At 36.9% G+C, this 24612-nt stretch overlaps 1 protein-coding gene across 1 annotated transcript; it reads left to right on the top strand.

Moving 5' to 3' along the window:
• The first annotated feature begins 4788 nt into the window (after positions 1-4788).
• On the top strand, positions 4789-17637 carry LOC128506337 (transmembrane protease serine 3). The gene is made up of 12 exons (XM_053476761.1): positions 4789-4863; positions 5944-6226; positions 6491-6604; positions 9079-9195; positions 10028-10151; positions 12898-13026; positions 13878-13924; positions 14085-14250; positions 14633-14802; positions 15757-15852; positions 16483-16610; positions 17425-17637. Exons 1-12 carry the CDS (start codon positions 4789-4791, stop codon positions 17635-17637), a joined length of 1662 nt encoding a protein of 553 aa, XP_053332736.1.
• Positions 17638-24612: the final 6975 nt, after the last annotated feature.

Here is a 24612-nt window from a genome sequence, read left to right on the forward strand (position 1 = left end):
TAAAGCTAAGCTTATTTATTCTAAAGACATGAAGCTATATAGCTGTAGTTCTTTCTTCAATCTTCAGTAAAAGGGGAAAAAACAGCCACCAAGAAAAGCAATGATCAAAATAAATAAAGTCTACTGGAGGTGTTGGATTTTGTTGCCTAAATCTGATTCGTTGTGGTGCTTCATGGGTTTCGCAAATGCACTTGACAAAACTGTTCTTGCAAGAACTGTTACAGCTGACTTTGTGTCTTAAAGTAACAAATGATTGACTGTTGTTGTTACTTAATTATCTTTTAAGACTGTTAAGACATAAAACTTAATTCCATATGTGTTATTTTATAGTTTTAGAGTGTAGATGTACAAAAAAGTATGTATGTGTTATACTTTACTGCAGGATACAATATATTATAATATACATTTAATTTACTGTAATAAATTAATACTGTAATAAATGACCTTACCCTTAGTGGTTAGCACTGTCGCCAAACTTTCAAGGTTGAATCTCACCTCTGTTCTGCATCTGTTCTTCCCATGTTTAGTGGCTTCCCCTCCAGGCACTCCTGTTTCCCCTACAGTCCATGACATATGGTGTAGGCTGAGTGTGTTATGTGTGTGACTGCACATTGCAAGAGGTTAGTTTTCTCAGCAAAGTCATTGCTAGGGAACCATTGGACAACATTGAGGGTTAAAGAAAAAATATGTAATAGACCCACAAAGACCCGCATCTTTAAATCTTTAAGTTTATCTATTAATTTATGTTCTTTATTATTTTTCAGATTGTATTGTACATAATTGTATTTACAGAATGAAACTATTTGTTTGTTGTTGAGTTTTTAAATAAGGATTAAAAGACATATTCAGCAAATTTGTTTTGTAAATTTGAATATGCAGCAAATTTGTTTCATCCTGTGTAAGTGGTTCAATGTCAAATCATATAGCAGAAATAGTTCCAGGTAGACCCTATTTGTATTCCATATACTCGGCTCTAAATGTCAAATGAAACGTATGCATGATATTTGGGAGTTATGCAAGGACACAGTGATGCGAAGAACGCATAAATGGAAGACAAAGGGGAGATTCGGAAAAAAGATCTGACTGTGACAAATGTTTTTAACTTTCTTCGGCCAAAAGGTGCACTGGACACTTTACTGTACCAAATATTAATTCATGCAGTAATCACATCATTTTGCAGCAGTGCAATCCAAAAATCATGTACATAGAGATCAAAAGCTTCAGTCAATTTTCTTAGATTTTCACACAACATTTTCTAGAGTTTATACAGAATGGTGCAATGATCATAAAAACAAATCAAGGCAGTGGAAACATTTTAATAAGAAGTCAAGCGAAAGCCTGATTTGAGCTCACAATATAAAATAATAGTACTTATGTTCCACCTATATACTTATATAATATAATCTCTACAATTCATCTACCTTTAAATGGATACTGGGACAAAGCACTGATAACCAAACCTAAGGACTTTTTGTACATTTCTTCGGAGAGTGTGTTGTAGATCAGGAAGCATGCAATTATAAGAGCACCGAATGAAGGGCCTCTTAAAATGAGATGCTGTGAACATAACTTATTAGCAGGCTCTTAAACATATTGCAGCTGCATGCTTTGAACATTTCACTCTGACAGCTGAGTCACTACATCTCTCTCTCTCTCTCTCTCTCTCTCTGTGGTCGTGACTGCAGAGGGGATTAAAACTACACAGAAGTCAGTTGGCACACACAGGCTGGTGAATCATCGCTGCTGAGCACAAAAGCCTCTTCAACGTCACACCGAGAGACGGAGGAGGTCAACACGACAACATGCCTGACTGGGGCGAGGAGGAGCAGCGGTTTAGTGACACCTGCCGGTCAACGCATGTCATTACATACAAACATACACTAGCCCAATATACAGTACTGTACTGTACACACTTACAGGGGCTCCACAATATTTAGAAGCCAATTACAACTACTCAGTCATGACATTATATTATCAGCCTGTGCGTAAAAACTATTCAGAATAAGGACAAAAGCTTCAGGAAATTTTCAACTATCGGAATGGAGAAAAATGAGCAATCTTCTTCTTCTTTGTCTTTCAGCTGTTGCCTTTCAGGGGTCGCCACAGCAAATCATCTGCCTCCATCTAACCCTATCTTCTTCTCTCACACACACTAACTTCATGTCCTCTATCGCATATTCATAAATCTCCTCAAGACCTCCTGGCTGGCAGTTCCAACGTCAGCATCCTTGGATGATGGCTGTTATTCCATTTAAGGACCAGAAAAAAAATAATAATAATAATTAAGAGATGTGAGAATTACAAAACGTGGATTCAAAAAAATAGATTGAATTATATTTATATATAATCAGTTTTTATTACTCATTAATTAATTCATTTTCTATACCACTTTTCCCAGAAGTATCCCAGAAGACTTTGGCCGGGGCTACACCCAGGGTGCCAATCAATGGCAGTGCACACAAAAACTCACTACGGGCAATTTGAGAACAGCAATTAGCCTAATGTACATATCTTTGGACTGTGAGAGGCAAACCGGAGTACCAGGAGGAAACCCACAAAGCACGGGGAAACCATGCAAACTCTACACGCACAGACCCGAGGCAGGAATCGAACCTGGACACTGTAGGTGCAAGGCGACAGTGATAACCACTACATCACAGTGCCGTGTTATTGTCATTATTGGTTGACTGACACTTTCAAAGACTATACACTGTCCCTCTAAATTATTTAAAATGTTACAAACAATGTCATTAATAAATGGATGTTAACATACAGTATACAACATAATAGGATTGGGCATAATACAATTTAATTACTACTAAACATTTAATAATAATCATATTATATGATTACGTCTGAAATGTTATAGAGCATTAATAGCATAGTAACTCTATAACCCAATAATATCTTTTTTTGGTATACCAAGGTAAAAGCAAATAATAAATATTGTGATAATGGAAAATAATAGATTGTTTTCACAGATTTGTTAAAAAAAAATACTCCAGCATTTAATTTCAGTTACAATGGAAGTAAAATGGATTTGTCAGAGTTGCCGGATTTGCCTTACAATAAGACAGGCATGACAAAATATTTTTTTGTAAAGCTCCCTAGGGTTAAATGCTCCCTGAACTACTTTTTCACAATTTGAGTCTGATGACTGATTGTCATCTTGAATGTCCTTGTGCCCTTAAGGAAAAAAAAATCCATTGATGTAAAAACCTGGTCCACGGGCTTGTACAATAGGCACTAAAGATGGTGCATCACTTCATCTGCCTCTCTTTTTACCCTGATGCCCCTGATTCCATCACCCTGGAGAAGAGTAAATCTGGACTTACCATACTGGATGACCTTTTCCCATTGATTTAGAAATCCAATATTTATGCTCCCTAGCAAATTGAAGCCTTTTTTCCAATTAGCCTCACTGATGAATGGTTCTTGAGGCTACACAGCTGTTTAGTCCCAATCCCTTGAGTTCTATCCGCAATGTGTAGAAATGCTCTTACTTTCCCTATATTAAACATAACTGATTTCACGTTTGAGTGATCTTCAATCACTATCATTCAAGGTATTATTTTTCCGACCACATTTCATTCTCAAAAATGATGGGTCATCACTATCTTTCCAGGTTTTATATTGGTTATAGTAGTTTCAGCAATTTCCTTAGTTGTTTTCTTTGCTTGCAGCAGGTCAATAATTTGACCCTTCAGAAACATAGTTAAATTCTTGCCAAAACCACAGTCTTCTGACATGGTTGTTTAAGAAAAGAGAAGCTACTCACTGTATCAATTAGGGTTAGATAATGCAGTAGAAGCAATAGAAGCAATATGCAATAGAAGGCTCTTAACTATTTGCTTAACTAAAATCATCAAAGTCAGGTGGTGACTTTTTGTGGCTGGGCAGTGTATTGTTAAAATTTGTTTTTTTTTTTTTCCTTTATTTTTTCATAAAAAAAACTTAAAAAAAAAATTTTTTTAGTAATATTTTTACCTAAGAATATTTATTGCTGGTATACTGATACCTATTGTGAGTTTTGAATAAACTTTTTTGAAGAGTTTTCTCACCGCATTAAGTTGAAAATGCTTATTTTTAAATGAAGAAGATTGATATAAGCAGACTTATATTTTTTAAGTATATAACTTCAGTATACAGTATAGTGGTATTGTGTTACCATAACCATGTAGCAATTTCCATAACATGCCTCTTCACTATCAATTATTTAAAGTCAACCTGCTGCTAAACAGAGATAAATAAAGTTCTAAAGGGGCAGCCTTTGGCCTCATGGACTGACCTTTTCATGCTTGGCCTCTTCCGCTGGCAGAAGGCTGGTGTCCAGCTCCCTCTGTAACTGCTGTGGTGTAACTGGAGTAATGAAGGCAACACGTTGCCGGGAGATCTGATCCACAGCTGTAGCGGCATTACAGAACACTATTCACTTGATCAAATGTCTCATTGTGTTACCAGGAGAGAGAGAGAGAAAAAAGAGAGACAGAGAGAGAGGGTTTTTAAAAAGGGCAAGGCAGTTAACCCTTATTATCTTAACTTATATTTACTTTATAACAGGAATGGAATATTAATAGGGTAATTATTTAAAGATGTATTTATGATAAACATTTTGATCTTCGTTTGTGACTTTTTTTTTTTTTTTACCATGTTTGGGATTGAAAACAACAAGATCTACAACAAATAGCCCATCAATACATTTGCTCAGAGCCGTTTCTTCTATATTTAACATTTCTGTTGATCATCTTGTTGGAAACTGTGACCTTTTCATGGCTCTGACAGACAGAAATGATGGCTTACTTTGAAAAAAAACCTGGAGAACAAGAGCCACCTTCTACAAAGAACGAAGACACTGTGAGCAAGGTAAGGGGAATTTGTAGTATTTGTAGTTACTGTTCTGTAGCCTAGCATGTCTCTAACCTAATTTAATCCATTTTATTGCAAGAGTAAACAATTACAAAAAAGAAATAGCCTATCCTCGATAAAGCCAAGTGTCAGTTAAAAATCTTGGTGATGATTCAAGGAGATGGCTTCTCTCAGTTAAAAAAAAATGCTATTATATAAAATGCCTTACAGATGGATGAACCTATATTAATTAATATTTAAATCACTTCCATAAGAATTGCACATTGATTTATGCATGTCAAACTAAAACATTATGGGCAAAGCTGATTGTTAAAGAGTGCTTAATTACACCACTACTTAGGCAACTCTATCACTCGCTATCTAGTTAATTAATTGGTTTGTATCCACAAAAAACATATGAAAATTTATTTGTAATTGTTAAAAGTGTGTACAGTACATTACAGTATTTGAACTATATTATTATTATTATTATTATTATTATTATGTGAGTGTTGTGCTGGTCAAATTAAAGGTTCATATAAATGTACTATAATAATAACTTATATAATAAAAAAATAGGTGTTATTAATAATTAATATAATGAAACGTTTTGTCTAACATAGTGTTTATATAATATTTTTGGAATGAGTCTTCAGTAAGAATCTAAAGATGAATGGATTTTTTAACAATTTGTTGTCTGATATGGGAACGTCTAGTAAAGAGACTTTAAGGTTTCTTAGAAACAAGGTATGTTTTTTTTTTATCTTATTGACTTGGTGAGGAAATTACTATTTAAAGCTGTATTTGCATTATATTGCAAAACTCCAAGCATATATTTATGACAAAGCTGCTGTTTAAAAATATTCACGGTCAAGGAGGCCTAACAGATGGTACTGTATAACATTTTACAAATCAACCGTCATACCTGCCTTCTACATCTACGAATTTTGATCAATCCAGATGTGCTATCAATCCATTATATATACTGTAGATATATACTGAAAATATACACGAAAGCATTAGGTTTATGAGGACTATACGGTGCTGATGGTTTCACTCTTATTCCTTGCCACTTATACACATGCTTATTCACTCCAGACCTCTGTTAAAGAGGATGTGGAGTCAGGTCACTTTGAGGCAGATACAGAGAGCGAGGATCTCCAGAACATTGGGACCCCTAGCGTGATCAACGTGAGCCCCTTCAGCAGTTCAGCGGACGGATGGAGGCTTTACTCAGACCTCAACACGAATGACCCACATGTTCCCGTTGCATTACCTGTAGGGGCATCAAATCCACTCCCGCTCTACAAAACACACACCATTAAGACATCATTTAATTCACACAGGAGACCCATAATTAAAGTGCGGCCCTTCCTTCATGGTATGTGAAGTTTACTTATTTTAGTACTTTATAATAATGTTATAATACAGTTTTTGCAATTCTACAATCATATAGTGCTTATTGTACTTATTCACATTCAAAAATCAGTACTGAATTGTACTATTCTTTAAACTATGAACCTCTGTAAAGGCACTCTATGTCCACATTTTCATGCATTAAAACTACAAATACACTTTAGGACCCTTTTTTGAGGCATTACTGGTTTTGACCCCTTAACAGCTCTTTCTTATCTCCCTGTTGAAGGTGAAGACCTGGCTGGCTCTCACTTTGTGCATTTGCCACACAAGTTGCTGATGCTGCTAATAATCATCTCTTTGTTAATAGCGTTGTCTCTGGTTCTAGGAATTGGTCTGGGAGGTGAGTGTGTGTGTGTGTGTGTGTGTGTGTGTGTGTGTGTGTGTGTGTGTGTGTGTGCGTCATGACATCCTGGTGTAAGACACTCTTCCGTATCTTAGCACTATAAATATTGAATGACCTTCAAACTTTGATTAAGTGTGTTTGTCTTAGGACCAACTTGAAAATACACAGCGGTGCACTATAACATTAAAACCAAATGCGGTAAAGCGAATAACATAGATTAATTTGTTGCAATGGCACATGGGATGAGATATTTTAGGCAGCAAGTGAACAGTTAGTTCTCAATGTTGATATTTTGTAAGCAAGAAAAATAGGCAAGCGTAAGGATCCGAGCGACCAATTCATGATGGCTGGACGACTGGGTCAGGGCATCTCCAAAACAGCAGGTCTCATTGGGTGTTTCCAGTATGCAAATGGGTAATACGTATGAAAGTGAGGATAACCACTGAACTGACAACAAGGTCATGGGCAAACAAGGCTCATTTATATGTGTGGGAAATAAATCATCTAATCTGATTTCCACAAAAAGTATCAAACAAATTCCTGTCTATAATGCTGGCTATAAAAAAAGTGTCCAAACACAGTGCATCATTGCTTTGTAATGGGGCTACATAGCTGCAGACCGGTCAAACTGCCCATGCTGACCCCTGACTGCAGCCAAAAGCAACCACAATGGAAACTTGAGTATCAGAACAAGACCATTAGAATTAAATGATGGTGGCCTGGTGTGATGAATCATATTTTCTTTTAAATTATGGGGTCTGTCAATTACCTAGGGAAGAGGTGACACCAGGATGCACTATGGAAAGAAGACAAGCTGGTAGAGGTAGTATAATGCTCTGGGCAATGTTCTGCTGGGAAACCTTGGATCCTGGCATTCATGTGGATGTTTCTTTGACACTCCACTTACCTTAACATTGCTGCAGACCAAGTTCATCCCTTCATGGTAACAGTATCCCCTAAAGACAGGGACCTCTTTCAGCAGGATGACCAACACTGGATAAACCTGGAAAAAATGGTTTGCGAAACATGACAAAGAGCTGACAAACAAGATGTTGACTTGGTGTCCAATTTACCCAGATTTCAATCTGATCAAGCATCTGTGGGATGTACTGGGCAAACAAGTCTGATCAATGGAGGCTGTACCCCAGTTACAGGACTTAAAGAATCTGCTGCTAAAGTCATCATGCACAACTTCAAAGAATTTGTGCAGTCATGCCTCGATGTCTTGGATCTACTGTATGTTGGCAACGTATTCAGACACACTTATATTTTTTACTTTTTTTAAGTTCATTTTTTTCCTCATTAATGTACACACAGCACTCCATATTGACGGAAAAACACAGAATCACTGTGGCTGAGCTCCAGAGATGCAGTTGGGAGATGGAAGAAAGTTGTAGAAAGTCAACCATCACTGCAGCCCTCCACTAGTCGAGGCTTTATGGCAGAGTGGCCTGACAGAAGCCACTCCTCAATGCAAGACACATTAAAAAACATTCAAGATGGTGAGAAATAAGATTCTCTGGTCTGATGAGACCAAGATAGAACTTTTTGGCCTTAATTCTAAGCGGTATGTGTGGAGAAAACCAGACACTGCTCATCACCTGTTCAATATACAGTAGTCCCAACAGTGAAGCATGGTGGTGGCAGGATCATGCTGTGTTTTTTTTTTTTATTTAGCTGCAGGGACAGGACAACTGGTTGCAATCGAGTAAAAATTAATGCGGCCAAGTACAGGGATATCCTGGACGAAAACCTTCTCCAGAGTGCTTAAGACCTCAGGCTGGGCCGAAGGTTTACCTTCCAACAAGATAATGATCCTAAGCACATTGTTAAAAAAACGAAGGAGTGGCTTCACAACAACTCTGTGACTGTTCTTGAATGGCCCATTCAAAACACTGACTTAAACCCAATTGAGCATCTCTGGAAAGACCTAAAAATGGCTGTCCACCAATGTTTACCATCAACCTGACAGAACTGGAGAGGATTTGCAAGGAGGAATGGCAGAGGATCCCCAAATCCAGGGGTGAAAAACTTGTTGCATCTTTCCCAAAAAGACTCATGGCTGTATTCAATCAAAAGGGTGCTTCTACTAAATACAAAACACACATCATTAAGACGTCATTTAATTCACACAGGAGACCCATATAATAAGGGTCTGAATACTTAGGTCCATGTGATATTTCAGGGTTGTTGTGTCAACAATTCTCTGTTCTTCTGTCAATATGGGGTGCTGTGTGTCTGTTAATGAGGGGAAAAAAAAAACCTTAAAAATGATTTTAGCAAATAGTTGCAATATAACAAAGAGGGAAAAATTTAAGGGGGTCTGAATACTTTCCGTACCCACTGTATACACTATTAGGCAGTTGGTTTTAATGTTATGGCTGATCAGTATATATTTTTGACAATGTATATACAGTACAAAAAAAAGTAAGGTTTTCTATAGATTTATTAATGGTATTTTTTTCCCACAGTGGGTTTAAGTTGCTCTGGAAAATTCCGATGTGAGTCTTCAGCTAATTGTATCAGGAGATCTGCCATCTGTGACGGAGTCAAAGACTGTGGCAAGGGAGAGGATGAACTCAACTGTGGTGAGCGCGCACACACACACACACACACACACACACACACACACAATAAATAAGGATTAAATTAAATGATGCTTGATTTATGATCCCATTTACAATGTTAATGTTTCTCCCAACTGAATACTAGAACCATAAACTGTACTTGTAATTAAAATGCAAATACTGTATTATTTTAATATTTGCTTTGTTAATGCATTTCCTGCATTATCCTGCTCCCCATGTTATATATGGTTATGCCAAACACTCTAAGAGTGAAGAAATAAGGCAGATATTATTCAGTCCCTACATTGTATTATGCCGAGCAGAATGATAGAGAGATAAAAAAATTAAAAATAAGACTCAGTTGAGATGAGTTAAATGCGGTTAGTGAAAGGCCAAATCAGGAGTTTTTACATTACAACACTTTGTGTAACATTTGAAAAAAAATATTGAAGATTAGGAAATAGTGTATACTATACTGTAAAATAGGAATAATAATATATCTACTAAAAGCAGGATCTCTGATGTCCATGCTTCCTCTGGCTTGGTAAATAATTCAGTAAAATGCACTGATGAGCACGAGGAACAATTCAGAAGAAGGATGCATCTGTACCTACAGTACCTCTAAAATTAAAATGCTTCATCCAAAGCTTGTGTTTTGAAGGTTTGACTTTGGAGAGAATGATAAAGTGATCGACTGTATTATTTCTTTTATATAGACTTTCCACACACAAAAAAAATACTTTCTGCAGATTTAACCACAATTCTATCTTTAGAAGTGCACTGAGTCACCCAGGAAGCCCCCACATACCTGCTGTCTTTTAATTACCATCATTTTTCTTTCTGTTTTCATTAGTGCGAGTGAGTGGGAGAAACTCCATCCTGCAGATTCACAGTAGGGGCATATGGAGCTCTGTGTGCTGGGAGAACTGGAGCGCCAATCTGGGATTTTCTGCCTGCAAACAGCTCGGATACAACAGGTGCAGCAAGCACATTTCACTCAAATCCAATGGCTCTCACTGTAGAAAGCTACAATCTCAACTGTGTAAAACCTTCTTCCTCAATGTCATCCCAACTTTATGATATATAACATTGATCTTTTTTTCATTACCCTTTAGAGATTAGATTAAAAAAATTGATAAAATAAACTGAGATCCAAGTGTCTTGCTCAGGGGGGCAGGTAGTGAAAGATTTGTACAAGAAGCGTCCAAGCCAAAGTGGTACTTGTGATGAAATGTCTGGTGAATAAAGAAATAAAACTAATTGATATTTACAGAAAACTTCAACCACAGTATGGTGGTGAGAAGTTTAGCCATACCAAAACATTTTAAAGAAGACTATACACCTGTGCGCGACGATCCTGGCCAAGGTTTTTTAGATCCCACTGCAATCGTTTCCGTGAACATTCATCGAGTGGAACACCTGATCTTTAAAAATCGATGGATAATTTTTTGCCAAATTTTCAAAAGAGATATGTCTGTGGGAACTGTGCATACAAACATTCACAAACACCACTTGCACATTACAAGAACTCAGCTGGGAGTTATTGTCGTATCCCCTGTACAGTTCTGACACCACTCCAAGCCATTTCGCATGTTTGGGAACATAAGGGACTTAAAGGAGCTCCTGTGACCAACTCTACACCTTACTAAGCATAAACTAATGTATAGAGCTTTGACTTCCAAACACCACAATCCAACCAATGTAAAATAAAATGTTTTTTTTTATGCAGTACGTTTGCAGTCAAATCCCATCTACCAATTTAGTAAAGTCCAGCCTTTTAGGTCTTCTTTGGCTCAATTTTAGCTTAAAGTTTCTTTTTAACCTGACCTCATTAGACAAGAAGACTGCTCTCTGGCTTCTCTTTTTAGATTTTCTTTTTATTGATTGCTTCTCTGTGTTTATCCAAGCTCTCATCTAGTTATCTAGATCCAGGTGAAAACTCACTGCTTACTGGATCCTTACTTCTGTTTTCCCCACAGTCAAAATACATGCCCTGTAGGCTGAACGCAGTTTCCATAATTGCCAAGTCCATGATAAGGTATTTGTGCTTGTGCTCTGGAATGGGTAGGCGCCCCGTCAAGGGTGTTTCCTGCCCGAGGCCTTAAGTTGTCTGGGGCCGGATTTAGGCCACCTAGAGGGCTCAGTCCCATCAGTTATCCATCACTGCAGTGGCTGTTTGGCAGTTTTGGGATTTGGGATGAATCTTGGTAAGAGGCTAGCTCAGACCCTTTAACCTTGCAGCCACCATTGTTTTTGTTAAAGAGCGGGGCAGAGCGAGGTGAATCCAGACAGGGCGTGAATCATGACAGTTCTATTGTTGTTGCTGTTGTTGTTAGTCTTTCGGCTGCTCCTGTCGAGGGGGTCACAATAGCAGACAATCAATCCGCACAACAACTTGGCACAGGTTTTACACCGGATACCCTTCTTGAGGTACTATGTGCTTCCACATTAATTAAGACTCTACAGCTATTCAGGGGTGTCTGTGAGCTCACACAAGTGGAAGGAGCGAATAACGGTGTCCTCTGAGTGTGTTACTCCGCCCCCAATGGCGCGTGAGTGAGCAGTTCGAAAAGATGCGGTCGGCTGGCGTCACGTGGTTTGGAGGAAACACGGGATAGTCTTTAGCCCTCCTAACTGAGTGGTAGTAGTAGCCTTAACTAGGGAGCCTCCTAGTGACGGGGAGGAATTGGACACGACTAAATTAGGGCCAAAATATCGGGAAAAAGAACAAAAACAATCTGGTATTGCGTGTAAAAGTTAAGTACTGATAAGACAATGAGTAAAACAGAGTGGCCATGTTTCTGCGGTTCCCATGGTTATGTTCTCATTTACATGTGATGATCTTTATCTTGGATGACAAGCCAAATAGTCCCACATCTAAACATGAGAAGAAGTACATTCACCATTTATTCTCATTCTGCTGTCTTTTGTTTATGAGTTACGTTTGATAAGTATGGCATCAACGTTAATTGTTAGAAATAAGTATTGCCAGATTATCCGATCTAAAAAAAATTGTCCTGCAGTGGCAGACACAGGGGGGTGTGTTTCTCCTGGTGAGTCTTGGTTTCTTAGAAGGTTCCTACTGTATATAAAGCATTTCAACTCAAAAGAAGGATTCCTTTGTTATACTGCACTCTGCTCTTGTGGTTCCCTTGTGCATATCTTGGTTATATGTGTGTGTGTGGCTATATCTCGTGGGTGTATTACAGTCACTTCATCCCCAAAGCCTCCATTAACAGCTTCGTTAATCCTATTAAAATCAGTCTGCCATTAAATGAAGGAGAAAATCATTGCAAACAGAGTCACACCAGAAGTAGGTCAAAATGATCATTTTACCCATCGACAGCCTTCCTTTCTACCGTTCCTGTTTCATTATTTATTTATTTATTTTTTACATTTTATTTTTCTATTTAACAACGCAATCAGAGTTCGTTGCTTCTGCTCTGCAGGCAGGCGTTGTACTGTAGCTCAAACACAAGCAAAAGTTTTGGTGCTTCCTATTCAACCGCGTATGAAGATTAATTACAGTGCCTGAAGACAGCTGCTCATAATCACACAACTAATGAGACTGAGTGAATTGTTATGAATTGTTATATTGCATCTGTCAATCATAGTGCAGTCAGACAGGGTTACATGTACAGTAGTTAAGGGTGTTTTTGTTTTTTTCCTTCATACATTATATGCACATATTAACAAATGACCCTCTGTCCTTTTTTTTTGCAGTTATGTGAACTCCACTTCCATCCCTCTTTCTTCCGTCGAGCCAGCCTTTAGGAAAAACATAGTGACGATTAGTTCCCGCTTTCCAATACTCCATCAAACTTTCAAAATCCACAACAGCTCCTTCCTCAGGTAGCACGTTCAACCTAGCATGTTTCACCACAGCCGCAGCACAAGCATTAACTCCACGCTTTGGATATGATGTTTAAGGATTAGATCCAAGCCATTGACAAAGTCCTTTGTTCTTTGTAAGATTAATTTGTCAGTTTATCACATGCTAAGAGATGGAGGACATACTGTACTGTAAACCTCCCTTCAGTGTCTGTTCAGAGCCATATACAGTACTGTAACTAACAGCCTGTCCCAGTACAGCATCTTTTCTTGCTAGTTAGCGACCATATAGGCAGCTAAAACTGATGAAATATAAAAACCATTATCAATACAAACCATCTGTTTTAGCAATGGACACCTTCTCTGTAGTCTACTTATGAGAATCATATAGAGTTAGGATTAGGGTTTATGTATACAGAGTCAGCCAAAAAAATGTATACACTCTTTAGGAAAAGAAAAACTTAGTATAAAGATTTTAATACTAAATTTGTTGCTATATGTTATTTATCAATAATAATAATAATAATAATAATAATAATAATAATTTTTTTAATTAATTTTGAGCATGTTAAGACCCTAAAAAAGCCCAAAAGAGTGGGAAAAAATCCTTAGGAAAACAAGAGAGTCCTGTGCACCCTATAGTGCTTGGGCCCTAAAAACAAGAGAGTCCTGCGCACCCTATATATAGTGCTTGGGTCTTAAAAACAAGAGAGTCCTGCGCACCCTACAGTATATATAGTGCTTGGGTCTTAAATAGCTTTATGGCATGATTAAGTGTATATATATATTTACAGTGCCATTACATTATAACTCAAATACAGTTGTTGCATATTTAGAAAGTTATTATTGTTAATGATCTACTGTTTCTCCAGTGCGGTTCAGTGCATGTCTGGGTTGGTCACAGTTCTCAAGTGTATAGGTAAGTTAAGTGTCACCATTTAGTTTTATTATATTAAAAAATGGCAACAACCAAAAATTATTCAGTACCCATTGCACTTAACACATTTGATTACTTAATTATTAGTATGCAGTTCCAGACCTTCAGATGTGTTAGCTATTATTATCATGTGTGTGTGTAGAGTGTGGTATCAGATCCAATTTCAGGACTCGGATTGTAGGGGGAAATACATCTCTCCCTGGGCAGTACCCATGGCAGGTCAGCTTGCAGTACCAGAACCAGTATCTCTGTGGTGGATCGCTAATCACCAACCAGTGGATAGTCACTGCTGCACACTGTGTATATGGGTGAGAAACGTATGTTATTATGGTATGCTTATGTTATTATTTCATAACCACGCACTAGTGGTTGCAGCAATTATAATCTGTAGTTAAGGATGTAAAAGTCTAGACTTGCTGAGCCCTAAAATTCTACCTACATGGTTTAATTCAAATCTCTCTTAAACAAAAGTTGATAATAAATCAACAGGGTGACAAGATACGCTACATATAATGAGAATACTCGCCGAAAACAGAATCAGCCAAATAGTTTTGTTCTAGAAAACAATATATGGTTTTGCTCTTCCACTCCCCACTTATATTTGCATTCTTTTTCATGTAGTTTTGGATACTATGTTTTACTGTTTGGAAATGTAAATACTATTAAGCTTGTTCCCTCTCTGTGCTTTAGCTTTGCTAATCCTGCTTTATGGACAGTTCAGTTGGACCTTACACACCAGCCTGTGAGTGGAGCAGCAGATCTCTCTGTGATGAAGATCTTTTTCCATAGTGCATATCAGCCTGAAGGCCTGAGCTACGATATCGCTCTCATTAAACTAACACAGCCACTCACATTCAATGGTGAGAGCTTTGCTTCTAATTTTCTGATGCTTACTAAATTCCTGGTAAAAGTCCTGTAGCATATTTCACTTTTAGCAAAGTTTGCTTTTGATAACCCTCACAGCGCTTCTGGCAGAATTCTTGTTGGATATTTGACCAGTGTTCTTGGCAGAATTCATAGAATTTAATATTTTTTTTTGGTTTTCCTTCCCAGACCCGATAGAAGTGATGCTACAAAAGCTTCATGTTCCTAAATCTTAAGTAATGATGATGTGTGTTTGAGGTCATTGTTACCTGATGAGTTTTATTCTGAAGAATTGTGGGGCAGTCCTTTTTCTCAGTTATTCCGTCCACATAGAGCAATGCACCTGTTCCACTGGGAGGAAAAGCATGATGCTACCACCACCATGTTTAACAAATGGTTAAATGGTTAAACGTTAATGTTCTTAAGGTTGAATGCCTCACCTTTACTCATGAAAACATGACTTTGGTCAAAAATTTTGCTCCAGAATGCTTTTTGTTTGTCTTTATGGTCAGTGGCAAATTTTGTAGCAGGGGATTTTTTCTTGGATTACAGTCCATGGCAATATAAAATGTACTTAACTACTGAACTTCCAGTTAATGGTAGGCCTCAGCCTTGGTGGTTTCTGGGTTGTTCCTTACCAAATGAACTAGGTGCTATCTCAAGGGAATTAGATTTGTTTGTATATATATATACAAGGAGGACGCAAGCAGTTTCTATTTTAAACTGATGTATATTTATAAAGAATTTGTAAATTTTGGACCATTTAATGTTTATGGACCATTTTTGTTTAAAGTTTACCTAAATAATGTAAAAAGTGCATCAAATAAACCAACTATCCTTTTTCTCAGATCTGTTGTGAGCTTCCTGGGTTTCTCATTGTACTGTGTTCTGTGTATTGCACTGTGGGATGCGCACTACCTGATGGGTAATGTTTACTTCTGTCCCACCAGGTCAAATACAGCCCATCTGTCTGCCTAACACTGATGAAGAGTTCAGTTCAGGATCCATGTGCTGGATATCAGGATGGGGTGCCACAAAAGTAGGCGGTGAGTTCTAGTTGGTATTTCAATTTCAAGGACACTTAATAGTGTAATGGTTCTTTCTAAGGAGAAACAAAAGGAGCAGGTGATGATGTCATTGTGTGACAGTATTCCGATTATATACTTACCCTAAATGTAGTAATTCACGACAAGTGAAAGACATCTATCTCACATAAAGACTTTTCAATTTAAAAAAAAAAAAAAAAAAAAACATTTAATGTAAGGGAAAAAGAAATAATTTCTTAAAATAATAATAAAATGAATTAATAATTTCTTAAAATAAATTATAACAATAATAACATACAGTAGGTCAATTCTGGAGTGAACACATGAATACAGATTAACAATGTTGTTTAAAGCAACATCATGAGTAATTATGCATAAAACATTCATTTGGTGATATAGTTCTTGCATCTCACATTAACATAGCAGACATGAATGTTAGGCCCTAATCCTCAGCAGTTTTGGTTTCTGGATTAAATATGGGGTATATCGAAAATTGTTTAAATAGGATGTTTTTAAAACTTTTTATTGGCTTTTAATTCACTCAATTCATATTTATATATTGTTTACTAGTTTATGAAAATTAAGTTTGGATATTTGTTGCAACTCAGATATATATGCTTATGTGTTTAGGAGAGGTGAGTGCGTCTCTACACTCCGCTCTGGTTCCTCTCCTCTCTATTCGAGAGTGTGGAATCCCGGGCCTTTCACCATGGAATATCTGCGCTGGGTATCTGACAGGTGGAGCTGGCACATGCCAGGTATGATGAGTTCATGAGCACAATTTAAACTGTCTTTTTTAGTCCTACAGTGTTATGCAAATCTCTTGAGCCACAGCTTATTTTTTAGATAAATAAAGAAATTAGACGGATTTCCTGAGACAGACTGCAAAGCACCTAAGCACTTGTTTTTAAATCTCAGCAGCAACCTCATTTCCACTCTTATCTGTTCCAACCACTCAGCATCATCTGCCATCAACAGCACCTGCTTCTCACTGGTTCATGTCTTACTTAGATGTATGTTTTTTTTATGCTTTAATGATTTATAGGTCACCATGTTGTTTAACAACCAAAAAACATTTAGCTGAAACTGGTCAGGTACAGGGACTGGACTGAAAATGAGAGCCAAAAAGTCTTTTAGGGAGCCTGGGGAACTATTCCTTAAGTCTAGATCTTTGGAAGCTAAATATGGAGAAATGAAGGGTGGCTCAAGATAATTAATTGCATGTACAGTACTGTTTCAGGGTTTATATATTAATGTATTACAGTGTCAGCATGATAGAGCTATTTAGCTAAGCATGTTTACTTGCTTTTAAAAAGATAAAACATAATGTAGGTTGTAACGCACATCCAGAAGCATTCTCTTAAATAAAGCTGCACCACTGTGTAACTGCAAAGAGTTTTCTGCTTTTATAGCCAATGCTTTATATCTGCAATTATTTTATTTCATTACTTTTCAAGGCATCTGTCGTCTAGTCTAGGTACCTGATTAAACATACCTGGCTTATTAAAACCTATTGGTACGATACAGTATACATATATTTTACAATAATTGCTATAATGTGCATGATGATAGGGGGACAGCGGTGGTCCACTGGCTTGTCAAGCCTCTGTGTGGAAGCTGGCAGGAGCAGCAAGCTGGGTTCAAGGCTGCGGGAAACCGAACAGCCCAGGAGTTTACACAAGTATAACTTACGCTATTCCATGGATACATCAGACCATGGAGGTAAGACAGGAGTATGACAGGAGTATGTGGACTATGACAACACAGTATTACAATACAGTATGACAAACATAAGTGTTTTAGTGTTAAACTTCACCATAACAATTATTAAACATAAATGTTAAATTCAATTTTTAAGTACTGAATGGAATTTAGGTTTAAAAGCTGAACACACTGCATTAAACCTTCATTAGTATTATTATTAATTACTAGGACATTGACAGCGATTTTCGGGAGTGGTTTATAGTTACTGTATAATGCTGTTGTTTCAATCACAGGTTTATTTTCGAACTGATGTCGTGTCCCAAAGACAATGTTCTATTGTAACATACCATATTGTAACTATAGTATATCCCAAAGATAAAACACTGACTATGTAGTCAGAGCAAAGCAAGGCAACTGTTTCAAGAGACAAGGAACATGAACATGAAAACACAAGCTAAGTGCACAAGGCTGAACCGACTGATGACAAATGAATATGCTCACAGATTTCTCAGGGGGCCTTGAATGAGCCAACTTGGATAGCGTGAGTTATTGCTGTCATTCACATGATGGCAGCTGACATTGATTCTCTGTCCGCTCTTCCAAATTTATCATGCTATCGTTGGCCTGGCTGATGGCCTGGCGGACAGCTGCACTAAAGTCAAAACTCTTCCAAGCACACATACTGACTTTTAATATACTCAGTTAGTAGTGGCCCATAATAGACTTTCCAGCTTTTAGATAAAGTAAACAACAAAATTAATATTTATTAAAATGGAAATGCAAAAGATCAAATAAAAAAATGTCAAAACCGTTCTTTTTTAGAGGACCACTTTTCTCAGTTTATGTTTCAAAACTCTTTCTAAAAGTGTGCTGATCTTTGATCTTCAATTATGTTGACGATAAACCTCTTTGTTTGTTCTTTTAACCTAATTACTAGGAGTGTTCAGGTAAAATTGGGACTAGTGATGAAATTTCCCCTTAGTTACAATATACGTATTAAGTATAATAATATCTTAAAAACTATGCAATAACATTTTAAACTGTGCAATATTTCCCTTGTGCAATTTTAAACCTAGTGCAATTTACTTAGAAAGTGCAACTATTGTATTGTTTTTCTTTTTCTTCTGTATTTATACACTGTACTATCCTTATTTTCTATTTGCACAATTTTTCTTTGCTGCTGTAACAAAAAAAATTTCCCCACTGTGTGGCAAATAAAGGTATATCTTGATTATACCTTCTAGCCGCAGTAAAACATTTGAATGGTGAAAACCTTTTACACAAGGCGATGCGTCCTGCCCAAGTGGCTCAAAGCTCACTGCAGTAATTTCCATGAACATTCAGTGAGGAAAAAAAATGTCAGCCTTGATCAGGATGCAGGACACATGCTCAAACAGCCCATTGCACCGCTTGCACATTACAGGAACTCAGCTGGGAGTTATTGCCACAGCTGTACAGTATCCTGTACAGTCTTGACTTCACTTCAAGCCATTTCCACATGTTTGGCCCATTAAAAAAGTTCTTGGGAGGCCAGCGTTTCAGACGTGAAGTAGGCAGTCTGATCATGGCTCCTGTGTACTGAGAAATCTTTCTACCTTAATGGTGTCTAAGCGCTAGAGAAACACTGGGATAAGTGCATTAGTGTAGCAGAATGTTTACCCTTATAACTATGTTCTGTTATTTTGCACAATCAAAAGTCCTGTTTTGACTTGAACAGTGTCTTTTTAACTGCATTACCAATGTATAAGCTACATTTTAGACCACTGTCCAAAAAAAGTAAAAAAAAAATTCTTTTCATCTTTCCCTTAGAAAGAAGAGGAACAAACAGTCTGAGCATCATTTCCGCACGGACCAGTCATTAAAGATCACTCGCATCTGCTCAGAAGTGAACCAACGATCTGACATGGACTGAAAAACTATTGTACAGAAGTGGTACACAATCACAGTTTATCTGACTTGCGCACTTAATAGCTGTTTTGTTCTGTGCTGTCAGGGATGAATCAGCATTAGCACACGCTTAAGTCACTGCAAACGTTTGACAGAGTAATATTTTGTATTTATATACAGCATTTATTTATTTACGTATTTATTTATCATATATTGGTTTGTATGTATTTTAAAGTACTACTTTTGCACTCATGGCTAAAGACAGGATCTTAACAGATCATTGAAACAAATGACAAAAATACTGTAAATGCATGTTCTTCAGGACATTGTTCCTAGACAATGCATCACTGCGGCTAGAAAAGAGATGAGTCATAAATCATTTCATTATTACCTGCGTAAGAGCCAAGAAACAGTTTGGAGGACATGATGATCATAAATCAATGTGTGGCTCATTCACACAATATATTGTTCACATGCTTTTTTTTTTTAATATGTAAATGTACATATTAGGCAACCAGAAGGTGTGTGTGTGTGTATATATATATATATATATTTATATATATAAATATATAATATATTTTAGCCACCTTTTTACTTTAATGACAGCTTGGCATTCTCTAGTCGGATTGATAAGGCTGTCATCCCGAATGTTTTTCCAACAATCAATCATAAAGGAGTTCCCAAAAAAGTGCTTTTCTTTTACTCTCCGGTCCAACTTAACCAAAACCATCTTATTGTCATTTAATGCAGCATCAATCCATGAATCTCCTTCATGGACAAATAGCCCTTACATAACCTTGAGGAGTGTTTGGGTCATTTTACTGTTGAAAAAAAAATTATGGTCCCAATAAGTGCAAACCAGATGGCATGGCATGTTGCTGGAAAATGCTGTGGTGGCCATGCTAGTTTCAGTAAGTGTCCCCTCAATTTTGACTAAGACACCAACTATGGCACCAGCAAAACACCCCCAGACCATCCCACCTCTTCTTCTTCCATGTGGAACCACACATTCGGCAACGTTCACCCTTTCTACATTTAACAAAGACATGGCAGTTATAGCTAAAAATAACAAATTTGGCAAAAGGGGGCTACTTTAAAGAATTTACAGGATAGTGTAAAACATATTCCAGGTTAGCTAACACATTTTTGTTGATTACATACTTCATAATTTCAATGTCTTCGGCATTAATGTACAATGTTGAAAATAATAAAAATAAAGACAAATCATTGAATAAGAGGGTCTGTCCAAACTTCTGACTGGTACTGTATGTATACACACAATAGTTTTGCCATTTGGTCTCTGTACACCACCGCACTGAATTTGAAATGAAAAACTCAAGATGCGAGTAAAGTTAGCACTTTCAGTTTTAATTATTCAGGAATTACAGCCATTTTCATACTCGTGCACACTTATTCAGACCCATTTTGGGATGCTCTTAAATAATGGAACAAATGAACATACGGTAATTACAAACATAAGGATTGTCTTCAATACTTGAATGAAAATCAGTAATAATTAATAATCGCCAGAAGTCTGGACCCATGGACATGACCAAATGCTGAGGTTCTCTCCTTAAAATTTTCTACCAGCCCTTTACTTCAGCTGCACTCAACTGCTGCTTGTTTGTGGGTCTTTCTGCCTGCTGTCTTTTCTTTAGTAAGGGAAAAGCATGATGTATTGGTGTGAGAGCGGGTGACTTGACTTGGCCAATGAAGAATAATATCCTATTGCTTTGCCTCAGGTAGCTTTCGCCGTATGTTTTCAGGCATCATCCATCTGCAGTATTAAGCAGCGTCCCGTTGGTTCTACAGCATTTGGCTGAATCTTAGCAGAGAGTATAGATGTATAAACTTCAGAAATCATCCTGCAACTTTTCTCCACAGCCAGGTCATTAATAAACACCGGTGAACAGGTTCCAATGGCAGCCATACACATTTACTGTATGCTGTAACAGCCTCCACCATGCTTGATAGATGATGTGGTATGTTTAGGATCAAAAGTTGTTCCTTTCTTCCTTGATTCTTTTTTTTTCTTTCCATCATTCTGATAAAAGTTAATTTTGTTTTTTGGCAGTATCTAATCTAGCCCTTTTGGTCTTAAGCATCTCCTTGTTGGGAAGCGTCTGCATTAACTTCATAACACCTACCTCCTCATGAGTATTCCTGACTTGCATAGATGTTGTGAAAGTGTTCTTCTTCACCATGGACAGGATTCTGCTGTCATTTACCTCAGGTGTCTTTTAGTTGTGTTTTTGAATGTTTCAAGCACACACTGATCTTAGACAATGCATCACACCTAACATTTTTGGTATACCTCTGATGTTTTTTTTTCCTGCCTAATTATGGCCTCCTTCACTTGCAAGAACACTTCTTTTGAGAGTTTGACTGACTGTAACACTCACACTGAAGGAAATGTAGGAACAATGCTTGGCAGCCATTTGTTCCATTATTTATGACCTCTCAAAATTAAAGGTAATAAAAAAAGTGTGTTTGCGTTTACATAAAGGGTAAAATCTGCCCCCCCCCTCCCATTTCACAGCCCTTAAAAAGGTACTTTAATCTACTTTTATCTCGCTATAAAACATGAAAATAAACAACAAGCAAAGGCACTTTACTCAATGATTGAGTTTATTATAAAACAGTGAAAGGCAAACATGAGCGCGAGTGTGAAAAGCAGCTCGAGTAGCTTAAAAAGAGTTTTTCGTTTTTTTCAATTGAATATTTCACCTGAAAAAATGTTTCTAATAATAAATGAAAGGCGGGTTTGGGGCATGAAAGCATTATGCCCATGTAATTATACTCATTCAAAATTAGCCAAGTCCTGTTAGCATCACATTAGCATGTTCAGGTGTGGTGTTCGGGTTATAAAGCTCGAAAGGGAAACATGCAGCATGTAGAATCCCACCATGCAAAAGAAAATGACGTCAAATCAGAGCTGATCTTTTCACCGCACACAATGACAGCTAAAAAATAAAACCACGCCATGATAAGAAAGCTTAAGAGAAAGTGGCAAAATAAAATAAAACAAGACAAAATAAAATAAATTGAAATCTCAAATGACAAATAAGCTCATAATTTCTCTTAACGGATGGATTACAGAAATTAAAAATATTCATGATTTGGCAAAATGCAGTCAAAATCCAACAACTTCAACAACAATAACAAAAATATGGGCTACAGATTTAATGAAGGTGATACGGTGCATACCAGGAGTGAAGGATTTAAGAAATTCAAATGGCCGTCTGTACATTTTTTTCTTAATTGTTTACATTTGTGCAACTTCACACATTGTCTGTAGGCCTACACATTTTCTACTGTAAAGTATAACAATGCTTGGAAATAATAGTGTTTTTTATTTCTTTACAGCAATAAAGTACAAACCCATGCAATAAATCTTTACATACTCAAAACACTAATTGTCTCAGCTCAGTTGGGATGGAAAAAATGCTAACGGAGGCCAAAATGGCATCGTCTAAGTGTTCCATTGCAATAATGGAGATAAATATTAATGAAATTTTGATTGTGTTCTTTATCAAAAGCCTTGATTAGATCCAACTCTTTTAGGGCTAGTCCAGACATACCAGGGTATTTTTAAACAACAAAGCAAAAACATGCTGTCAAAGCATGCCAAACCAACAGCCAGCGATGTGACTACATCCGTAAAGCCATTTTGGCCAATCAAAAGCCTGAGAAAAAATTCTCGATAGTACGTCAACCTCTGACGTCTAACACACAAACACCAGCGATACGGCATATGAAGTGCACGCTGTCATAAGCCAACGATGCCTTTTCCTGTCCACACGTCTACACTGAAAACTAAATTTCTAAACACTTTCACTTCAGAAGTCTGGAGTCTGAATTTGGACAAACAGCCAAAACACACAAACTGTCTTAAGAAATACCTGTGTACACGTGGACAAGGCCTAAGACTGTTTACAATGTGCATCCTGAAAAATGTACCAGCTTCCTCTTCTTAAATTACATATATTTTTTAAATGACATAAGTTTTAATTCTGTTTTTAATCACACCTTTGTCGACATTCCCTACATCCGTCAGATCGGTGGTCTTTTGCACTATGGGAGCTGCAGGGTGTTCGTATTTCATGTAGCACTTCCTGTACTAAAATGCAGGAAAGGCAAGAAGAGAAGAACTGACACAAAACTGAATCTGCCAAATAAGACATACATTATTATTATTATAATTGATTTTATGATTTACTATTATTTACAAGATTCAGTTTTTTGTCTGCTTTTTTCGCTTTTTGATTTCTCTAAACAAATTTTAAGTAGCAGTTGCTACACATATTAAAAACGGTGTAATTTTAACACAACCTTCTCGCAAATTATTTTTTTGGCCCAAATGAAATGAGCTCTACCTGCACTGGAACAGATGTTTTTTTTTTATTTTAATTTTTTTTATTTAAAAGACAGGTCAAGATTTTGCGTAAATTAAAGCTGGGAAATTACAAACAGCTCCTTTAAATGAATAATTACTCCTTAAATGATGGCAGGCAGCAGAGTTTTGCATCACAGGCTTAAAGATATAGAATTGAGGACCTTTCAGTCAGAATATTGGATTGTAATGTAATAATTCATTGGCTAAAAGCACAATGTACATGGTTGTACAGTAGGTATGTTAACCAGAGACCTGAACACTTCTTTGGAGAATAGAGAGATTTACATTGTCTTGCTAATAAGACAGAATTAATGATCTCATGTTACACTGGAGTTTAAGATTAGATAGGTAGCTGTCATCAAGTAGAAGAAACATATAAATAACCTATTAATTATTTGTTTTGGGCATTGCTTTGGGTGTTTACTGATCCAGTAAATGCGTGAATCAGGATCTACATGAAAATAAATTAATTTTGGAACCATTTTGAAACACCTAGAACATTATACACGCTAAACATTTTCTTGCTGCTTTACTATTTAATTCATGACGCCTTAGACGGCCATACTGGATTGGCCATACAACGGTGAAGAGCAAATATTAAATAATAACTGACAGATGTGACCTTGACGTCATATCAAGTCTGGTATTAGGCCACACGGATTAGTTTTGCAAAGCGCACTAGGTCAAATTGATAAAATTTTCAATTTCATCGAAATTATGCTGATCTTCCTGATTCTTTAATAAAAGTGTTTTATTTGTGTTTAATAAAAATT

The sequence above is a fragment of the Clarias gariepinus genome, chromosome 18 (assembly GCF_024256425.1).
Source record: "Clarias gariepinus isolate MV-2021 ecotype Netherlands chromosome 18, CGAR_prim_01v2, whole genome shotgun sequence".
Lineage (NCBI taxonomy): Eukaryota > Metazoa > Chordata > Actinopteri > Siluriformes > Clariidae > Clarias > Clarias gariepinus.